The 19,374-nt window shown below is 52.4% G+C and overlaps 1 protein-coding gene across 13 annotated transcripts in view; it reads left to right on the top strand.

The window, feature by feature from the left end:
- The first annotated feature begins 3,440 nt into the window (after positions 1-3,440).
- PFAS (phosphoribosylformylglycinamidine synthase) overlaps positions 3,441-19,374 on the top strand; it is a 31,398-nt gene continuing 15,464 nt past the window's right edge. For 5 of the 13 annotated variants that reach the window (XR_009537720.1, XR_009537719.1, XR_009537718.1 and 2 more), the window contains exons 1-24: positions 5,834-6,628; positions 6,714-6,849; positions 7,317-7,422; positions 7,799-7,988; positions 8,077-8,182; positions 8,526-8,666; positions 8,784-8,908; positions 9,077-9,205; positions 9,832-9,963; positions 10,094-10,222; positions 13,513-13,586; positions 13,698-13,854; positions 14,142-14,203; positions 14,350-14,511; positions 14,750-14,875; positions 15,010-15,141; positions 15,389-15,619; positions 15,755-15,935; positions 16,014-16,097; positions 16,322-16,477; positions 16,699-16,818; positions 17,132-17,277; positions 17,402-17,609; positions 17,926-18,040. Coding sequence is in view for 7 of the 13 variants with exons in the window: in XM_060135322.1 (XP_059991305.1) it covers positions 6,487-6,628; positions 6,714-6,849; positions 7,317-7,422; positions 7,799-7,988; positions 8,077-8,182; positions 8,526-8,666; positions 8,784-8,908; positions 9,077-9,205; positions 9,832-9,963; positions 10,094-10,222; positions 13,513-13,586; positions 13,698-13,854; positions 14,142-14,203; positions 14,350-14,511; positions 14,750-14,875; positions 15,010-15,141; positions 15,389-15,619; positions 15,755-15,935; positions 16,014-16,097; positions 16,322-16,477; positions 16,699-16,818; positions 17,132-17,277; positions 17,402-17,609; positions 17,926-18,040 (3,290 nt within the window). In the remaining 6 variants the exon portion in view is untranslated. Of the gene's footprint in view, positions 3,491-5,833; positions 6,629-6,713; positions 6,850-7,316; positions 7,423-7,798; positions 7,989-8,076; positions 8,183-8,525; positions 8,667-8,783; positions 8,909-9,076; positions 9,206-9,831; positions 9,964-10,093; positions 10,223-13,512; positions 13,587-13,697; positions 13,855-14,141; positions 14,204-14,349; positions 14,512-14,749; positions 14,876-15,009; positions 15,142-15,388; positions 15,620-15,754; positions 15,936-16,013; positions 16,098-16,321; positions 16,478-16,698; positions 16,819-17,131; positions 17,278-17,401; positions 17,610-17,754; positions 17,847-17,925; positions 18,198-18,968; positions 19,293-19,374 lie in introns of those variants that run through there. The other 8 variants (XR_009537716.1, XR_009537717.1, XM_060135319.1 and 5 more) reach the window with 7 other exon arrangements.

Here is a 19,374-nt window from a genome sequence, read left to right as displayed (position 1 = left end):
CATTTTTCTAGGTTCCATATATATGCTTTAATATACGATATTTGTTTTCCTCTTTCTGACTTACTTCACTCTGTATGACAGTCTCTAGATCGATCCACGTTTCTACAAATGACTCAATTTCGTTCCTTTTTATGGCTGAGTAGTATTCCATTGTATATATGTACCACATCTTCTTTATCCATTTGTCTGTCAATGGGCATTTAGGTTGCTTCCATGTCCTGGCTATTGTAAATAGTGCTGCAGTGAACATTGGGGTGCATGTGTCTTTTTGAATAATGGTTTTCTCTGGGTATATGCCCAGTAGTGGGATTGCTGGGTCATATGGTAATTCTATTTTTAGTTTTTTAAGGAACCTTCATACTGTTCTCCATAGTGGCTGTATCAATTAACATTCCCACCAACAGTGCAAGAGGGTTCCCTTTTCTCCACACCCTCTCCAGCATTTGTTGTTTGTAGATTTTCTGATGATGCCCATTCTAACTGGTGTGAGGTGATACCTCATTGTAGTTTCGATTTGCAGTTCTCTAATAATTAGTGATGTTGAGCAGCTTTTCATGTGCTTCTTGGCCATTCATATGTCTTCTTTGGAGAAATGTCTGTTTAGGTCTTCTACCCATTTTTGGATGGGGTTGTTTGTTTTTTTAATATTGAGCTGCATGAACTGTTTATATATTTTGGAGATTAATCCTTTGTCCATTGATTCGTTTGCAAATATTTTCTCCCATTCTGAGGGTTGTCTTTTCGTCTTTGTAGTTTCCTTTGCTTTGTAAAGGCCTTTAAGTTTCATTAGGTCCCATTTGTTTACTTTTGTTTTTATTTCCATTACTCTAGGAGGTGGATCAAAAAAGATCTTGCTGTGATTTATGTCAAAGAGTGTTCTTTCTATGTTTTCCTCCAAGAGTTTTATAGTGCCCGGTCTTACATTTAGGTCTCTAATCTATTTTGAGTTTATTTTTGTGTATGGTGTTAGGGAGTGTTCTAATTTCATTCTTTTACATGTAGCTGTCCAGTTTTCCCAGCACCACTTATTGAAGAGACTGTCTTTTCTCCATTGTATATCCTTGCCTCCTTTGTCATAGATTAGTTGACCATAGGTGGGTGGGTTTATCTCTGGGCTTTCTATCCTGTTCCATTGATCTATATTTCTGTTTTTGTGCCACTACCATATTTTCTTGATTACTGTAGCTTTGTAGTATAGTCTGAAGTCAGGGAGTCTGTTTCCTCCAGCTCTGGTTTTTCCCTCAAGACTGCTTTGGCTATTCAGGGTCTTTTGTGTCTCCATACAAATTTTAAGATTTTTTGTTCTAGTTCTGTAAAAAATGTCATTGGTAATTTGATAGGGATTGCATTGAATCTGTAGATTGCTTTGAGTAGTATAGTCATTTTCACAATATTGATTCTTCCAATCCAAGAACATGGTATATCTCTCCATCTGTTTGTATCATCTTTAATTTCTTTCATCATTGTCTTATAGTTTTCTGCATACAGGTCTTTTGTCTCCCTAGGTAGGTTTTTTTTGTTGTTGTTGTTTTTTAAATAGATTTATTTATTTATTTATTTTTGGCTGCGTTGGGTCTTCGTTGCTGCCCGTGCGCTTTCTCTAGTTGCAGCGAGCGGGGGCTGCTCTTCGTTGCAGTGCACGGGCTTCTCACTGCGGTGGCCTCTCTTGTTGCAGAGCATGGGCACGGGCTTTAGTAGTTGTGGCACGTGGGCTCAGTAGTTGTGGCTCATGGGCTCTACAGCGCAGGCTAAGCAGTTGTGGCACACGGGCCTAGTTGCTCCGCAGCATGTGGGATCCTCCCGGACCAGGGCTCCTGCATTGGCAGGCGGATTCTTAACCACCGCGCCACCAGGGAAGCCCCCTAGGTAGGTTTATTCCTAGGTATTTTATTCTTTTTGTGCAGTGGTAAATGGGAGTGTTTCCTTAATTTCTCTTTCAGATTTTTCATCATTAGTGTATATGAATGCAAGAGATTTCTGTGCATTTATTTTGTATCCTGCTACTATACCAAATTCATTGATTAGCTCTAGTTTACCAAGTCCATTAAAGTGTGCCCTATATCCTGGGATTTACCTCTGCTAGTTCATAGGAGGGAGAGTTGAGTTTAGGCTACAGTGATCAGACTGTAAGTTGAACTGGATCCACCAGCACCCTCGTTGGTGTGATTTAAATGTCGGGTTAGCAGCTTAATCTGGTGGCAGCATGCAGGATCAAATGAGAGGGCCACAGGTTCTGTCAAAGAGTGGGGTAAGTATGGAGGATTGGGAGCTGTCTCAGATCCAGTGATTTTGAATAAGCTACACTTGTTCAGGGGGCAGCGGGAGATATAGGACCCAAGTCAGGAGAAGGATCAGGGACAAACTGATGAATCTGGAAGTCACTTTTCTTGTCCCTACATGGTCAAGCCATGACTGTCATGGCACTATGGAAAAATTATTTCAGGTCTCAGTACAATGAGGGTCTTTTACTTTGATATGTCATCTTTCCATAAATTATTGTTTTTTATGTGTGCAGAGAGCATGTCCTAGGGGTCATTAACTTACTGAGCTCACTGGGCAGGATGTGGGTCTCATGCCACCAGGGTTTTATTTTTGGGGGGCATGTCTCATGCTTCTGTTGCATGGTTTGTTGCTAAGCAGGCCTGCTTGGTTTTGTGGTTAAGCAAACCTGTTTTCTTGAGTGATCATTAACTTACAGGGGTCTCCCATACTTTTTTCTTTACTTGCAATCCCCTAGTGGGATTAACTATTTAATTACCTAATTTGTCCCTTAACTCTGTCCCTATCACAATCGTATATGTATATAGTATGAGAGTTTAAAAAAATGTGCCAAAAAACAGTACAAAGCTGCTAAGTGTTTGAGTTACAAAACTAAGGAACGAGAGCATGGCAATGAGCCTCAGCTTCCACATCTGTAAAACAGGGTTTTTGTGAGGATGGGCGAGATCATGTAAAGTACCTTAATGGGTGCTCAATAAATTCTTCCAATCATTATTATTGTCACTGTAACTAGCCAGAATACAGAAATTAAAAACATATCCCTCCCCAACTTCCCTGGTGGTCCAGTGGTTAAGCCTTAGTGCTTCCAATGCAAGGGTCATGGGTTCGATCCCTGGTCGGGGAGGTTCCACATAGCGATCTGGGTGCGCCCTGCCCCCTACAAAAAAAAAATATATATATATATATATATATGCCTCCCACCCTGCTAAGAATTAAATAAATGAATTCATTCAGAAAAGATAAAAGTGAAAGAAAGCCAAGGGAGTAGGGGGAGGGTAAACCGAGTCCTGGACAGGTAAGGTGCTCTCTCCGTCAGAGCTCAAGCTGGCTGCACGGATCTGACTGTATTTTAACAAAAGTTAAAAGACCCCGGCGGGCAGGAGGGGGCGGGGGCGTTCTCATGCTTCGCCTCTTCCTGCGGCGCACGCGGATGACGCAAGTGGGCGCGCCAGGATTCCAGGAGCTCAGGGACTGCGAGAACGGCTGCCACGTGCGTATGGTTACCGCGCGCAAACCCGGATACCCCTATATGTTTCACCCCGTAGCCACCCACCCAAAGCCTGATCCAAGCCGGTGCAGGATCCCCACCAGGCCGAGCTGCGCCCAGCGGGCGCCTGGGTGCCCGCGTTAGTGCAGGTGTTCATTCGCGTTTGTTGGACGCCTGGCAGGGGAGACCCCACGTAAACTCATCCCCTGTATGACCATTCATTCAACCAAGAAAAAATCCGTTGACAGCCTGTTTTATGTCAAGTACCATGCTGGTCTTTGGGGAGACAGCCCTGATGTAGACAATCCTGTCTTTGTGCTCTTGGAGATATTGTTTCACTGGGAATGATAGACGAAAATCAACTGGTATAATAAACAAAATGATTTCGGGTTGTGATAATTCCTGTGAAGGAATTATGGTATGGAGGACAACTGAGGCGCCTAACTTTAAAAAGGGTCATAAGGGGAATTCCCTGGCAGTCTAGTGGTTAGGACTCAGCGCTCTCACTACCGAGGGCCGGGTTCAATCCCTGGTCCGGGAACTAGGATCCCACAAGCCACGAAGTGCGGCAAAAGGAAAAAAATAAAATAAAATAAAATAAAGGGGTCATAAGCATTGGGTGGGGGCGCTGAGAATGGGAGGAATCACGATCTGGCAGGAACATTGGTTGCTGAAATGAGACCTGGCCTGGAACTTGTCAGTCTACAAGTTTGAGATTTTTTGGTTTTTAAGCCCCAGATATTGTTCTAAGCCTTGGTAATCCGATGGAGGTAAAATAGCTACAGTTCGTGCCCTCATCGAGATTTTGCTCTAGTGGGGAAGGCAGAGCTAAAAATAAAATGTCAGATAGTGATAAATACCATATAGGAGATTAATATAAGACCATCTCATAATGGCTACTTCAGAGCAGTTGGTCAAGGAACGCCTTTTCAAGGAGGTGAATTTTACCTGAAATTTAAATAACAAGAAAGCTAGCCATGCAAATAGCAGGGTGAGAAAAATGCCTTTCGGAACTGAGCTTGGCAAGTTAGAAAACAGTAATAGAAAAGAAGCCAGTGTGATTGGTGCACTGTAGGCGAGAAGGAGAGTGGTGTGAGATAGGGTTGGAGAGGTAGGCAATGGCCAGACAACATAAAGCAGGGTACTGAGTTGGAATGTTATACCGTGTGTGATGAGAAGCCATGATCTCATTTATGCTAACTTGTGGCGAGTGGATTGTGGTTGGGGCAGCGGTAGGATCAGGGGTCCTGGTCAGGAGGGCTACTGGTGCATTAGTCCAAGTGAGTCCTGGTACTGACTTGAACTGGAGTGACGGTAGCAAAGAGGAAAGGACGTGGACAGATTTGGGATATGTTTGGAAATGGATTCGCTGGCAGATTGGGTATAGAGAGGGCTCAGGGAAAGAAAAATTAAGATCGACTCCTGTGTTTTTGACTTGAGCAACAGATTGGATGATGGTGGTGTTAACCGAGATGGGGAAAATGGGGGGAAACCACAGGTGTGGAGAAACGATAAATCAAAATTTCTGTTTTGGCCAGAACAGGCTATCTGTGTTTATGAGACATCTATATGGCAGTGTCACCTAAGCATTTGAATGTACTAGTTTGGAGTTTCAGGGAGAGTCAGAGTTGGATAAAGTTATGGAATGTTGGCAGATAGTAACTCGAATCATGTGAAATGGCCATTTTGAGTCAAAAATGGTTGAATGCTGGCAGTTTCATTGGTTCAGTCTCATAGATTGTATTTAAAGCCACAGGTCCGGATGAAGTCTCTTAGGAAGAACATTTAGAGGGAAGAGAAGAAAGGGCACAGTCTTGGGCACCCACCATTTAGAGGTGGAGCAGAAGAGTCGGAGCCAGCACAGGTGACCGAGAAGGAGCAACCAGAAGGGAGAGGAATATCAGGAGAGCGGTGTCGAGAAGCCAAGAGAGGAGGGTGTTTCAGGAAGTAGAGAATGAATAAGTCAAATGCTGCTGAGAGGTCGAATAAGGTAAGAAGTTAAGTGACCTCTAGATTGGCAACGTTGCAGTCTTTGGTGACCTTGACAGAATAGTCAAAGTCAGCCTTGAGTAAGTTAGATTTGAGATGCCTATGAGTTGTCCAAGTGAAGAAGCGAGGCAATGAGCTTCCTTTCCTCCCACTTCCTTGGGAAGAGGGCGTGTACACCTGGGAGACGTGTGTGTGTGTGTGTGTGTGTGTGTGTGTGTGTGTGTGTGTGTGTGTGTGTGTGTGTGTGTGAGAGAGAGAGAGAGAGAGAGAGAGAGAGAGAGGGCGGGGTTGGGGGGGAGAGAAGGAGAGGGAGGGAGGGAGGGAGAGAGAGAGAGATCAGAGCTGAATGAATGGTGCAGATCAGAAGCCCTCAGCTCTGCTAGGAGGGAGGTGGCCCTGAGCACTGGCGCAGTGATGAAGGCCTCCCAGAGTTGGTGAGACCTGTACTCACTTTGACAAATGGGAAAGCTTTGGACAGGATAGGGATAGGCATAGGCATTCTAGGATGAGGCAAAGGAATGGCGAGGAGGCTAGGCAGGGTTTAGTGAGTAAAGCCAGGGTCCTATCGAGAAGCAGTGGGATCAGAAGTTGAAAAGTAGTTGGGGAATAGATGTGGAGAGCCTTTGACTGTCAGGCTAAAGGCTTTGGATTTACCTTGAGCAGGGAGATAATATTTTGAAACAGTGAAGTAGAGGAACTATCATTTGACTTCACTGGCCAGCCCCATCCAGCTCATCCTTCAGGTTCACGCTTAGATGCCATTTCCCTTAGGAAGGCTTTCCCACTCCTAAAGTGCTAGGTTGGTACCCACAGTCGTGTGGCCTTGACCACACTGGACGGGAAATGTCTGGATACATTTATGCCTCAGTGCCCCCACTGCTTTCCCCCACCACATCCCTAATGCTTCCACAGCCTCAGCTGTCCTTGAAACTTGAAATCAGTTCAACAGATAGGCTCTAGTGAATGTTATTTTTTCTGACTCATCTCGCCAGCAAAGGACACCTACAGAGATGTCCTCAGTCCTTCACTTCTATGTCCGTCCCTCTGGCCACGAGAGGGCAGCCTCTGAATATACTCAAAGGAAGCTGCAAGGGGAACTGCCAGAGCTGCAGGGTGTCAAGACCGAGCTGTGCTACAATGTGAACTGGACAGGTTGGGCCACTTACTGGATTCTTCGGGAGAGGTGCCAAGTGCCAGGGGCAGTGTCTCAAGGTGTCCTTGCCCTGTCTCCCTGCAGCTGAGTCCTCCCCGAGCGCCGAGGAGATGAAGAAGCTGACGTGGCTGTTTGGCTGCCCCTTGTTACTGGACGATGTCGCTCAGGAGTCCTGGCTCCTTCCCGGCCCCACTGACCTGCTGCTGGAGGTCGGGCCCAGGCACGTGTCTCAGCCTCGGGTAGCTCGTTCCACGGTCCGGAGCCCGTCAGCCTTTCCAGACACACTGCCACCCCTTCCACTTTCATTCCTCTTCCTCCTCTTGCGGTCCTTGGGAGACTAGTTTTCCCTTCATCCTACTCCCCGCCTAGAAAGCTGGGCACATGCTTTCCCCATGTGGGAAGATACCTTTGAAGACTGAGCCAGCTGCCAGGCATGTTCTGGAAATATGACACGTTGTATCCTGAGAAGTTGAAATTGAAGCATTTTGTTGCTACAGAACAGTTACGGTTTGATTTGAATGACCTTTGAAAGCAGGTTTCTTGGTGCCCAGGTCTGAGGCTGGAGGCCAGCGGTGTGGGCAGGTGCGGGGGGGTGGTAAGTAGAGGTGGGAGATTGCCTGGACAGCAGTGGGCAGGATCCACCTTCTCAGCTGGGGCTCTAACCATCTGGTCCTAACCAATCCACAGGCTGAACTTCTCCACGCCAACATCCAGCAACATCGTGTCAGTGTGCCAGGCTGCGGGGCTGGGGGCCGTGGACCGCGTGGAGCCGACCCGGCGCTACCTGCTCTCGGTGAGCTCGTAGGCAGTCAGGTGGGCATCAGGAGGAGGAAGCGGAAGAGATTTTGGGTCCTAAACTCTAAGGAAACGCTGAGAAGCAGGGAGAGGAGTTCCTGCTTTGACGCCTGCCCTGTTTGCAGGTTGTTCACTGCCTGAGGCCACCTGGTCAAGGAGTGAATAGGACAGAAACCCAGCCTGTGCTCCCTTACTAATCTGTGCGTGCTGACAGGGACTCATGCCTGGAAGGAGCGTCTTTTTCTAATCTGAACAAAGGTGCCAGAGAGGCTAGCAGTGGGCTGGTCCTGTGTGGCTTGGAGGACGAGGGTGGACCATCTTGTCCATTCTTCAACCCTGCACCCCTCGCCTTCTGTGTGTGTCTCCACCCCTAGTTTGCCCACCCGCCTTCGGCTGAGCTAGAGGCCGTCGCCCTGGCTACCCTGCATGACCGGATGACGGAGCAGCACTTCCCCTGTCCCATCCAGAGCTTCTCCCTGGGGTGCACCCCAGCACCCCTTGGCGGCCCAATTGACATACTGGCCGAGGGCCGGTCTGCCCTGGAGAAAGCCAACCAGGAGCTAGGTGCGCAGGGGTCCCTGGAGGAAGGCCCAGGCCAGGCTAGTAGGGGTGCTGAGTCCCACAGTCAGCTCTTCTGGTGGTTGTCTCCTAGGTCTGGCCCTAGACTCCTGGGACCTGGATTTCTACACCAAGCGCTTCCAGGAGCTGCAGCGGAACCCCAGCACTGTGGAGGCCTTCGACTTGGCTCAGTCCAATAGGTGGGGAGGAATGGGGACATTCTGATGTCTGAGCCCATGGAGGTTGGAAGGGAAGACCGCAGGGACTCTGCATGGCTCTCTCTTGGCCTAGGGGCCTCCCTGAGTCTGTCTGAGTACCTGGGTTCCCCATCCATCCCGTAGTCTGCATTCACATCTTGGTTTTATCTTCACGCTGGATCTGGACCATCCACAATGACAGACTGTTGGAAGCTTATGACTTCTGGAATCTGTTTTGACCTGTGGCCGTAACTCTGCCGTTTATGCTGATGAGAAGACATGGCAAGGCCTGAGAAATGACCCATGTTTCCACCCTGCCTTTCCCTCCCCACGTCACCCCCTGCAGTGAGCACAGCCGACACTGGTTCTTCAAGGGCCGACTCCACGTGGATGGGCGGGAGCTGGCACGCTCGCTGTTTGAGTCCATCATGGGCACCCAGGCATCCTCGCACCCCAACAACGTCCTCAAGTTCTGTGACAACAGCAGGTGGGCTGTGCCCTCAGCTGGGGTGACCTCAGACCCAGGGAATGGGAGGCCCCAGGCTCTGGTGGGGTAAGTGCAGATGCCAGGAAGGAAGTGAGACTCGGAACGATGTGTCCACAGTGCAATCCAGGGGAAGGAAGTCCAATTCCTGCGTCCCGAGGACCCCTCACGGCCAAGCTGCTTCCGGCAACGTCAGGGGCTGAGACATGTCGTCTTCACGGCAGAGACCCACAACTTCCCCACGGGTGAGATGAGTCCCCAGGAGGGATAGGCAGGGTCAGAGTATAGGGTAGGGCAAAGGCCCCAGGCCCACCTGGGGACCAGCAGGTCGGCTGCATGTCCTTATTTTCAGTGGGGTGGTCAGAGGTGGAGTTTGCCTTTTCAGTACCCATACCCTCCCTCTCTCTGCACAGGAGTAGCCCCCTTCAGCGGTGCGACCACTGGCACAGGGGGCCGGATCCGAGATGTCCAGTGCACAGGCCGCGGGGCCCACGTGGTGGCTGGCACTGCTGGCTATTGCTTTGGAAACCTGCACATCCCAGGTCCCGTCTCTTTCCTCTCTACCCATCTCCCCTTCCAGACCCTTTGTCCTGGCAGGCACTGGACACTTATCTCTCAGGTCAAAGGGTCATCATGGGTACCTTTTCTTGGGAGGGAGGGCTCTAGAATAGCTGGCCTTTCGCCAACCATGGTTGTGAGGACAGTAGGCCAAGGAAGACCCAGATCTGGCTTTGCAGAACCACAATTTTCTTTATAAACCAGTATCTACTTAGCCAAAAACAATTGTGGTACTGGGTTGGACTTACGGCCCTCAACTGCCCCCCAAAATCCAATTGTTTTGTTTTGTTTTGTTTTGATGTGGACTATTTTTAAAGTCTCTGTTGAATTTGTTTATTGCTTCTGCTTTTATGCTTTGGTTTTCTGACTGCGAGGCACGTGGGATCCTAGCTCCCTGACCAGGGATCGAACCCGCACCCTCCGTCCCCCACCCCCACCCCCCGAACTGGAAGGGGAAGTCTTAACCACTGGACAGCCAGGGAAGTCCCAAAGTCCAGTTTCTTGGAAAGTGTTAAGAACTCTGGTCCCAAGAGTCAGACTCTTCCTGAAGGGCCGTGACTCCTCCATCTTCCGTCTTCACAGTCCACCCATCTTTCTCCTTCCTGCCCAGGTTACAGTATGCCCTGGGAGGATCCAAGCTTCCAGTATCCTGGGAACTTTGCCCGACCCCTGGAGATTGCCATCGAGGCCAGTAATGGGGCTTCTGACTACGGCAACAAGTTTGGAGAACCAGTTCTGGCTGGTGAGGCTTGCGGGGGCGTGGGGGATAACAGTCCCAGAGGCGGGGTGGGTTGAGGTGTGTGACCCAGCGAGCGCTGAGGAGCCTGGCCGACTAGACCCTGTCCCCTGTCCCTGTGCCGTCCACGCTCCAGGCTTTGCCCGTTCCTTGGGCCTCCAGCTCCCAGATGGCCAGCGGCGCGAGTGGATCAAGCCCATCATGTTTAGTGGAGGCATTGGGTGCATGGAAGCTGAGCATGTGAGCAAGGAGCCCCCAGAGCCAGGTAAGAGCCCGCCACCTGTCTACCAGGTCCAGCCAGCTTTCTCCCCAGCACGTGGCAGCCGCAGGAGTGGAATTTACAGGAACTTCAGTGGTTTGTTTTTTATCTCCCAGCTCATGTCTCCTCTCCCCAGTACAGGCTTTCAAGGCAGGGCAGGGCTTTATGCCAGTGGGGCAGGCTCAGTCTGTGTGGCCTGTTTCTTCCCGGGTTGACTTCTGCATGGCAGAGGCCCACCCTGCTAAGTCAAGGCAGCCAGTGTTTATTCAGGGCCTGTTTTTATCTGCAAGCTCAGTTCAATCGGTCGACATTTACTGAGCGCCCATCGGGTGCCGGGCACCATGCTAGGACCTGTGGTGGAATCAAGATAAAGGCCAGGTACCATTTATTGAATGGGTGACCTGTCACATGGCTCAAAATTTAAAATGCAAAGAAAGGTTATACAGTGGAAACTCTCCTTCCCCTGACCTTCAGCCACCCAGTTTCCCTCCCTAGAGATAACCAATGTTAATTGGTTACTTTTGTACCCTACCAGAGGTTTTTCCTGCATACATAAACAGACCCATGTGTATATTTGCCCCCCCTTGTTTAAACAAATAGCATGTGTGCACACCTTTTTTTTCTTTTTGGCCTCGCTGCGCAGCTTATGGGATTTTAGTTCCCTGACCAGGGATCGAACCCGGGGCCCCAGCAGTGAGAGCGCTGAGTCCTAACCACTGGACCGCCAGGGAATTCCCCACCCATTTTTTTAATAACCATTTTATTAAGATGTAATTCATATAACATAAAGTTTACCCTTGTAAAGTGTACAAGTCAGTGGTTTTAGTATATTCACAAAGTTGTGCATCAATCACCACTAATTCCAGAACATTTTCATCATCCCAGAAAGAAACCCGGCACCCATGAGCAGTCACTCCCCATGCCCCCTTCCTCGGCCTCTGGAAACCAGTAATCTACTTTCTGTCTCGATGAATTTCCCTGTTATAAATGTTGTGTTTGGCTTCTTTCACTTTGCGTGATGTCTTAAAGGTTCATCCATGTTATAGTATGTATCAGTACTTCGTTCCTTTTTATGGCTGAATAATATTCCATCGTGTTGCTATATCATTTTGTCTCTCCATTCATCAGCTGGTAGACATTTGGGTTGTTTCTGCTTTTCGGCTATTATGAATCATGCTGCTATAAACATTTTATTTATTTATTTTTGCCTGCACTGGGTCTTCATTGCTGCGCACGGGCTTTCTCTAGTTGTGGCGAGCGGGGGCTACTCTTCGTTGTGGTGCGTGGGCTTCTCATCACAGTGGCTTCTCTTGTTGCGGAGCACGGGCTCTAAGCGCATGGGCTTCAGTAGTTGTGGCTCGCTGGCTCTAGAGCCCAGGCTCAGTAGTTGCGGTGCACGGGCTTGGTTGCTCCAAGGCATATGGGATCTTCCCGGACCAGGGCTCCTGCATTGGCAGGTGGATTCTTAACCACTGCGCCACCAGGGAAGCCCTGCTATAAACATTTGTGTACAAGTTTTCCTATGTACTTATGTTCTGAATTCTCTTGGGTAGGTAACTAGGAGTGGACTTGCTAGGTCACATGGTAACTGTACCCAGTCTTTGAAGCAGCTGCACCATTTTACATTCCCCTCAGCAGTGTGTGAAGGTTCCGATTTCTCCAGATCCTTGCCAACTCTTATCTGTCTCTCTGATTATAGCCATCATAGTGGATGTGAAGTAGTATCTTATGGTGGTTTGGGTTTGCATTTCCCTAATGACTCAGGATGTTAAGCATCTTTTCCTGTTTCTTGGCTATCTGTATACCTTCCTTGGAGAAATATCTATTCATGTCCTTGGCCAATTTTAAGTTGGTTTTTCTTTCTTTTTTTTGGAGTTTAAGTTAGAGTTCTTTGCATATTCTGGGTACTAGCCCCTTACCTGATAGGTAAATGATTTGCAAATATTTTCTTCCATTCTGTGGGTTGTCTTTTTACTTTCTTCATGGTGTCCCCTGAAGCACAAATGTTTTTGATTTTGGTAAAGTATAAATTATCTGTATATTTTTTCTTTGTGGCTTCTGGCTTCTAGTGTCATGACTAAGAAACCACTGCCTAAGCCAGGGTCACCAAGATTGACTCATATATTCTCTTGTAATACTGTTATAGCTTTTAGCTTTCACGTTTAGGTCTCTGATACATTTTGAATTTTTTGTATATGGTATGAAGTAGGGATCCAACTTCCTTCTTTCACATGTGGATATCCAGTTGTTCTAACAAAATCCTTTTTGTAAAAAACTGTTCTTACCCCCATTGAATTGTCTTGGGACTCTTGCCAAAAATCAGTTGGCTGTAAATGTTTGGGCTCATTTATGGACTCACAGTTCTATTCCAATGACCTATCTATCTACCTGTCTCCTTCTGCTAGTAACACACTGTCTTGATTACTGTAGCTTTGCAGTACGTTTAAAAGCAGAAAGTATGAGTCCTTCAATTTTGTTCTTCTTTTTCAAGATTGTTTTGGCTTTGTTCTAGGTCCCTCGAATTTCCATATAAATTTTAGGATCAGCCGGTCAGTTTCTTTGAAAAAGGTGGCTGATTGTGTTGACTCTGCAGTTCGCTTTGGGGAGTATTGCCATTATAACAATATGAAGTCTTCCGATCTATAAGCATGAGATCTCTTTCAATTTATTTAGGCCTTCTAAGATATTTCATAATTTTCAGTGTGTAAGTCTTAAGTATTTTATTCTTGTTGATGCTGTTCTAAGTGGGTAGGCATACTTCTGCACCTTGCTTTTTTTCAGCTTAGCAATATACTTGGAGATCATTTCATACTGATGAGATCAGATTACTTCATTATATTCATATGTAACTCTCTTTTTCGGGGGTAGTCCCTGGTGGTCCAGCGGTTAGGGCTCTGTGCTTTCACTGCTGAGGGCTTGGATTCAATCTCTGGCTGGGGAACTAAGATCCTGCAAGCCGCGCGGCATAGCCAAAAAAAAAATTCTCTGTTTCGGTGGCTTAGTTTTTCATTATATGGCTTATACTATAATTTATTTAACCAGTTCTCTGTTGTTAGCATTTAGATTATTTCTTGTCTTTGGTAATACAAATAATGCTGCAGTATTTAATTTTGTACGTAGGTGATCTGTACCTGTGCGAATAAATCTGGAGGGTAAATTCCTCAAAGTGTATTTACCCAATCAAAGAATTTTGATTGCTCTCCTCTAATACCAGCTTCCCTTTATCCTCACACTGCTTCGTTCTCACACGTCTGGTCACTTCCCGGGTGTTCTGATTCTGCCCTCCTTCCTCGCAGGCATGGATGTTGTGAAGGTTGGGGGTCCTGTCTACAGGATTGGAGTCGGGGGCGGAGCTGCTTCGTCCGTGCAGGCAAGTGCAAATAGCTCAGGTGCCAACTCCATGACATCTCTGGGCCCCATGCATGGGTGGGGTGTGAGCTCCCAGCCCCCCTGAGCTGAGATGTGCCATCTGTCCTCCCAGGTGCAGGGAGACAACGCCAGCGACCTGGACTTTGGGGCTGTGCAGCGGGGAGACCCGGAGATGGAACAGAAGATGAACCGTGTGATCCGGGCTTGCGTGGAGGCCCCCGGAGGAAACCCCATCTGCAGCCTTCATGACCAGGGTGCCGGTGGCAATGGTGAGAGGAGGGGTTGGGACGGAGGACCAGGCCTACCTGGTCTCCTGCCAGGTTCAGTTTGAGGAGAGGTATCGCGGATCTGCAACCAACCAGCTAGCTCTGGGCCCCACTCTGCACCCACTACACGTTCTGGACGGGCTCAGGGTTAGTCGCTGGAGAGGGTGCAGTAGCGGTTCAAACAGGGATGCACAGAGTTAGGGGCTCCTTTGGAGGCTGGGAACGGCCTTTTGTTTGCCTGGTACTGACCAGGGCCAGATGAGAGCCTCTCCCGGAAACCCTCTCACCAGGCAACGTCCTGAAGGAGCTGAGTGACCCAGCCGGAGCTGTCATTTATACCAGCCGCTTCCAGGTGTGTCTCCTCCCTGAAGTCTGATTGTCTCCCTGCCCCTGTCAGTCCCAGCCGGCCCCACCCATCTGTCCCCCACTCCCAGCAAGAACATGAGACTGGGAGCACCCACTGACCCTTCCCTTTCGTCCTCCCCCATGGATGTGCAGCTCGGGGACCCGACCCTGAACGCCCTGGAAATCTGGGGGGCTGAGTACCAGGAGTCAAATGCACTTCTGCTGAGGGCCCCCGACCGGGACTTCCTGAGTCGTGTCAGCGCCCGGGAACGCTGCCCAGTTTGCTTTGTGGGCACCATCACGGGAGACGGGAGGGTGAGTTGGCTCAGGGAGTCGGTAACAGATGCTGTGCGTGGGCTTGCCCAGGAGGGAGAGTGTCTCAGGAAAGAGACGAGAGCATGGGCGCCGTGGGGACCAGCGTGGGGCCGGGGGGCTCAACAGGAGAAGCCAAGTGGGGTGGACAGAGCACCTCTGCCCGGCTTTCCAGAAGTGTTTATTCCCTGCGGGTGGTCACAGTCTCGTTCTCTCTGGGCGGTGTCCCTGTGGTCTACAGATAGTGCTGGTGGACGATCGGGAGTGTCCTATGGGAAGAGATGGCCAGGGGGATGCCCCCCCAACACCTCCCCCGACGCCTGTGGACCTGGATCTGGACTGGGTGCTGGGCAAGATGCCCCGGAAGGTATGTGGGCGGCGGGAGGTTTCTCCTTCTCTGGCCCAGCCCTTCAGACCATCATCTGCCCTACACGTGCTTTGTCACCTGTGTGCCCAGCACCTCCCCAGGCGCTCACACCACTGTTGCCACCTGTGTTGCAGGAGTTCTTCCTCCAGAGGAGTCTCCCTGTGCTGCGGCCCCTGGCCTTGCCCCCAGGGCTGAGTGTGCGCCAGGCCCTGGCGCGGGTCCTCAGGCTGCCTGCGGTGGCCAGCAAGCGCTACCTCACCAGCAAGGTCTGCCCCGCACCCTTGCTCCGCCCTCTCAGCCCTCTGCGCCCTTCCCTCTGCTCACCCAGCCCAGGGGATGGCTGTGGGAGCCCACCGGGCCCGAGGGGGACGTGGCAGGGGCAGGGCAGCTACCCCGATGGCCTAAGCCCCTGCTGTCCACCCTGAGCCTTGTTGTGTCCAGGGTGAGCCAGGCCTCCTTCCACCCCCTTGTCCCTGTCCCTTGGCCTCTTGCTAACTCCACCTGGTTCCGCAGGTGGACCGCTCCGTGAGCGGCCTGGTGGCACAGCAGCAGTGTGTGGGACCCCTGCAGACCCCTCTGGCAGACGTGGCGGTGGTGGCACTGAGTCACCAGGAGCTCGTAGGGGCTGCCACAGCCCTGGGAGAGCAGCCCGTCAAGAGCCTGCTGGACCCCAAGGTTGCTGCCCGGCTGGCTGTGGCTGAAGCCCTCACCAACCTGGTGTTTGCTCTGGTCACCGACCTCCGGGTGAGTCCCCTGCAGCTTCTGTCCTGGAGCCCCCGGCCTCTGGGACGCAGATGCGACCACCGCCTGCTCACCCCTCTGCCCGCAGCCTCTCCACACCGCCCTCCCTCCCTAACGCGGGTCTCTGCCGCTTCCCAGGATGTGAAATGCAGCGGGAACTGGATGTGGGCGGCCAAGCTCCCAGGGGAGGGTGCGGCTCTGGCCGACGCCTGTGGGGCTGTGGCAGCCGTGATGGCGGCCCTGGGTGTGGCAGTGGATGGTGGCAAGGACTCCCTCAGCATGGCCGCCCGGGTTGGCGCTGAGACCGTGCGGGCTCCTGGTGAGCTCTGGGCGCCCGAGGGCGAGGGGCGGGTCTGTGGGCCGGGCTGCGCCTCACTCTCCACTCCTTGCTCTGCAGGGTCGCTGGTCATCTCAGCCTATGCTGTCTGTCCAGACATTACAGCCACTGTGACCCCAGACCTCAAGTGTCCCGGAGGGAGAGGTACGGGTTCTTCCCTCTCCTCGGTGCACTGTGGATTCACAGCCTGGTCCTTTGTTTGGGGTCTGCTTCGTGAGTGCTGGGCCCCCTCGTTCAGCACTGGGGCGTGGTGCCTTCTGGGGCTGGTGGTCTGGGTGCCTCACCACGTCCTGGGAACTTCAGTGAGCACGGCGGGAGGGCTTCTCCTGAGCCAGCCATCTCCCCTCACCGCGCCCCTGTCTCCCCAGGCCACCTGCTCTACGTGCCTCTGAGTCCTGGGCGCCATCGGCTCGGGGGCACAGCTCTGGCCCAGTGCTTCTCCCAGCTCGGCGAGCAGCCTCCCGATCTGGACCTTCCCGAGAACTTGGTGCGAGCCTTCGGCATCACCCAGGGGCTGCTGAAAGGTGAGTGAGGCCCTGGAGGAGACGGTGCCTGTGGCTGACACGGGGCAGGCACTGGCCAGCTGAGCACGTGCTGGGGGGCGAAGAGGGGTCTGACGCCCTTCTCTCTGGTTCTCTGAGCGAGCCCACACTCTCGCCCCCGTCTTCTCCCAACTGCCCAGAAGGGGGGCGGGGCTGCCAGGTTTGGGTCCCAAGGCTGCCAAGCATTTTATTCCTTCCTCCAGACCGCCTCCTCTGCTCAGGCCACGATGTCAGTGACGGAGGTCTCATCACCTGCCTTCTAGAGATGGCCTTTGCTGGGAATTGTGGGATAGAGGTGGCCGTCCCTGCCCCTGGGGTCAATGGTGAGGAGCCTGAGGTCTAGGTTCCAGCCTGGGCTGCCTGCCCCATCCTGTGGACCGTCCCCATGTCCTATTAAAGAGTAGAGTGTCCCCAACTCCTTTTCCCCTGAGTCCCTTGCTATCTTTTCTGACCACTGAGTCAGGTGGCACCTCTGAAACCTCCTGCAGACCCTGAGGCCACATCCTTGGTCCTGCTTTCCCAGGCCTCACCCCATCCCTGACCCCTGCCTTTGTTCCTTTAGCCATAGCCCCCTGACTCCACCTCTGAGTCCCTGGCAATACCCTAGTCACCTTGACCCCTCTGTTACTCTCCCAGCGCTGCCTGTACTGTTCGCTGAGGAGCCAGGCTTGGTGCTGGAGGTGCAAGAGCCAGACCTGGCCCAAGTACTGACACGTTACCGGGAGGCTGGCCTCCACTGCCTGGAGCTGGGCCGCACGGGCAGTGCCGGGCCCCATGCCACGGTGAGGAAGTGAGGAATGGCAGGCCTGCAGAGGGAAGGTCGTGGTTTGCCTCTGCCAGCCTTGGAGGGGGCCCAACGTGGACATCTTTGCTCTCAGCCCCTGAAAGATCTGCCCCCATCTCTAGGTCCGGGTATCAGTGAACGGGGCTGTCGTTCTGGAGGAGCCCGTTGGGCAGCTACGAGCCCTCTGGGAGGAGACCAGTTTCCAGCTGGATCGGCTGCAGGCAGAGCCCCACTGTGTGGCCCAGGAAGAAGGAGGGCTGAGGGAGCGGACGGGGCCCACCTACTGCCTGCCCCCCACCTTCCCCACAGCTTCCGTGCCTCATGAGCCTGGTGAGGAAACATGTGTAGTGGCTTGGCTGCCTGGGCACTTTGGGGAGGAGCCCAAGGCTTGGATGCGGGGCCTGCCCTGGACAAGGTGTCTGGGGCGCTGGGGTGCGGAAGTAACCCTCTGGCACAAGGACACTCCTCCCCCCAGGTGGCCCCGCCCCCCGCGTTGCCATCTTTCGAGAAGAAGGCAGTAACGGAGACCGGGAGATGGCCGATGCCTTCCACTTGGCTGGGTTTGAGGTGAGCAGCTTGCCCGGCAGAGCCGGGGCTGGGCTTTGGGCCATGGGCCCTCTGACACTTGCCCTCCCCCTCCTGCCAGGTGTGGGACGTGACCATGCAGGACCTCTGCTCTGGAGCAGTCAGGCTGGACACGTTCCAAGGCATGGCCTTCGTGGGCGGCTTCAGCTACGCGGACGTCCTGGGCTCTGCCAAAGGTGGGTGTGCGGCCCTGCCCACTCGCTCCCCGCACATTCCTGAAGAGCTGCCTTAGCCCCCTTCTACCTTGACTGAGAACTGGCCTCTCGCCTCCATAAGGCTGGCTGGGGGAGCGTGAGCGCATTCATTCTGGGCCAGCCGCCAGCAGGCCTGCAGGTAGCCTTTTTTTTTCATTCATTCATTGACTGCATTGAGTCTTCGTTGCTGCACGCGGGCTTTCTCTAGTTGAAGCGAACGGGGGCTACTCTTCATTGCATTGCGCAGGCTTCTCGTGGTGGCTTCTCTTGTTGCGGAGCACGGGCTCTAGGCACGCGGGCTTCAGTAGTTGTGGCACACGGGCTCAGTATTTGTGGCTCGCGGGCTCTAGAGCGCAGGGTCAGTAGTTGTGGCGCACGGGCTTAGTTGTTCCGTAGCATGTGGGATCTTCCCGGACCAGGGCTCGAACCCGTGTCCCCTGCATTGGCAGGCGGATTCTTAACCACTGCACCACCAGGGAAGCCCTCTGCAGGTAGCTTGTGAGGCAGGTGGGCTGGGTGCACTGTGCCAAGCCCGGGGGCATGTGCCCTGTCAGAAGCAGCAGCTGCTACTCAGCTCCAGCAGGCTGTCCTGTCGGAAAGCAGGCTCGGCACAGCCAGATCTTTCTGTTTCTCAAGATAAGCCAGAAATCCTGATTAAATGTTAGGCAACTGAATAAAAAATTTTGAAAATGCTCTGTTGCCTAAGCAGAAAACTCGTCATGGGCCGTCTCAGGCCCAGGAGTTGGCAACATCTGTTTCAATCAGTTAAACCTGCTTTTTTTCCCTGGCGTTTGCCCTGAGCTCTGCAAAGGGGGGAGGTCCTGAGCGAGTGTAATGGGGCACGCTGGGATGGAAAGGCGACAGTCCCCCCTCATTCCGGTGCTCACCCCAGCCTCCTGTTCCCGCCTAGGGTGGGCAGCCGCTGTGACCTTTAACCCCCTGGCCGGGGCTGAGCTGAGGCGCTTCCGGCAACGGCCAGACACCTTCAGCCTGGGCGTGTGTAACGGCTGCCAGCTGCTGGCCCTGCTGGGCTGGGTGGGAGGCAGTCCTGGTGACGAGGCGGCAGAGATGGGCCACGAGTCCTGGCCGGCCCGGCCTGGCCTCCTGCTGCGCCACAACCAGTCTGGGCGTTTCGAGTCGCGCTGGGCCAGCGTGCGAGTGGGGCCCGGGCCGGCCCTGATGCTGCGAGGGATGGAGGGTGCCGTGCTGCCCGTGTGGAGCGCCCATGGGGAAGGTCAGGCTTCTGGGAGTCGGGGAGGGCCTGAGGGCAAGGGTGGGGGAGGACGCCAGGGAGCTCTGCTCTCACGTCCCTCCTT

The sequence above is a fragment of the Lagenorhynchus albirostris genome, chromosome 20, assembly GCF_949774975.1.
Source record: "Lagenorhynchus albirostris chromosome 20, mLagAlb1.1, whole genome shotgun sequence".
In the NCBI taxonomy this organism is placed as follows: Eukaryota; Metazoa; Chordata; class Mammalia; order Artiodactyla; family Delphinidae; genus Lagenorhynchus; species Lagenorhynchus albirostris.
Note: the sequence above shows the minus strand (reverse complement) of the source record. Positions and strands in the feature narration are given on the sequence as shown.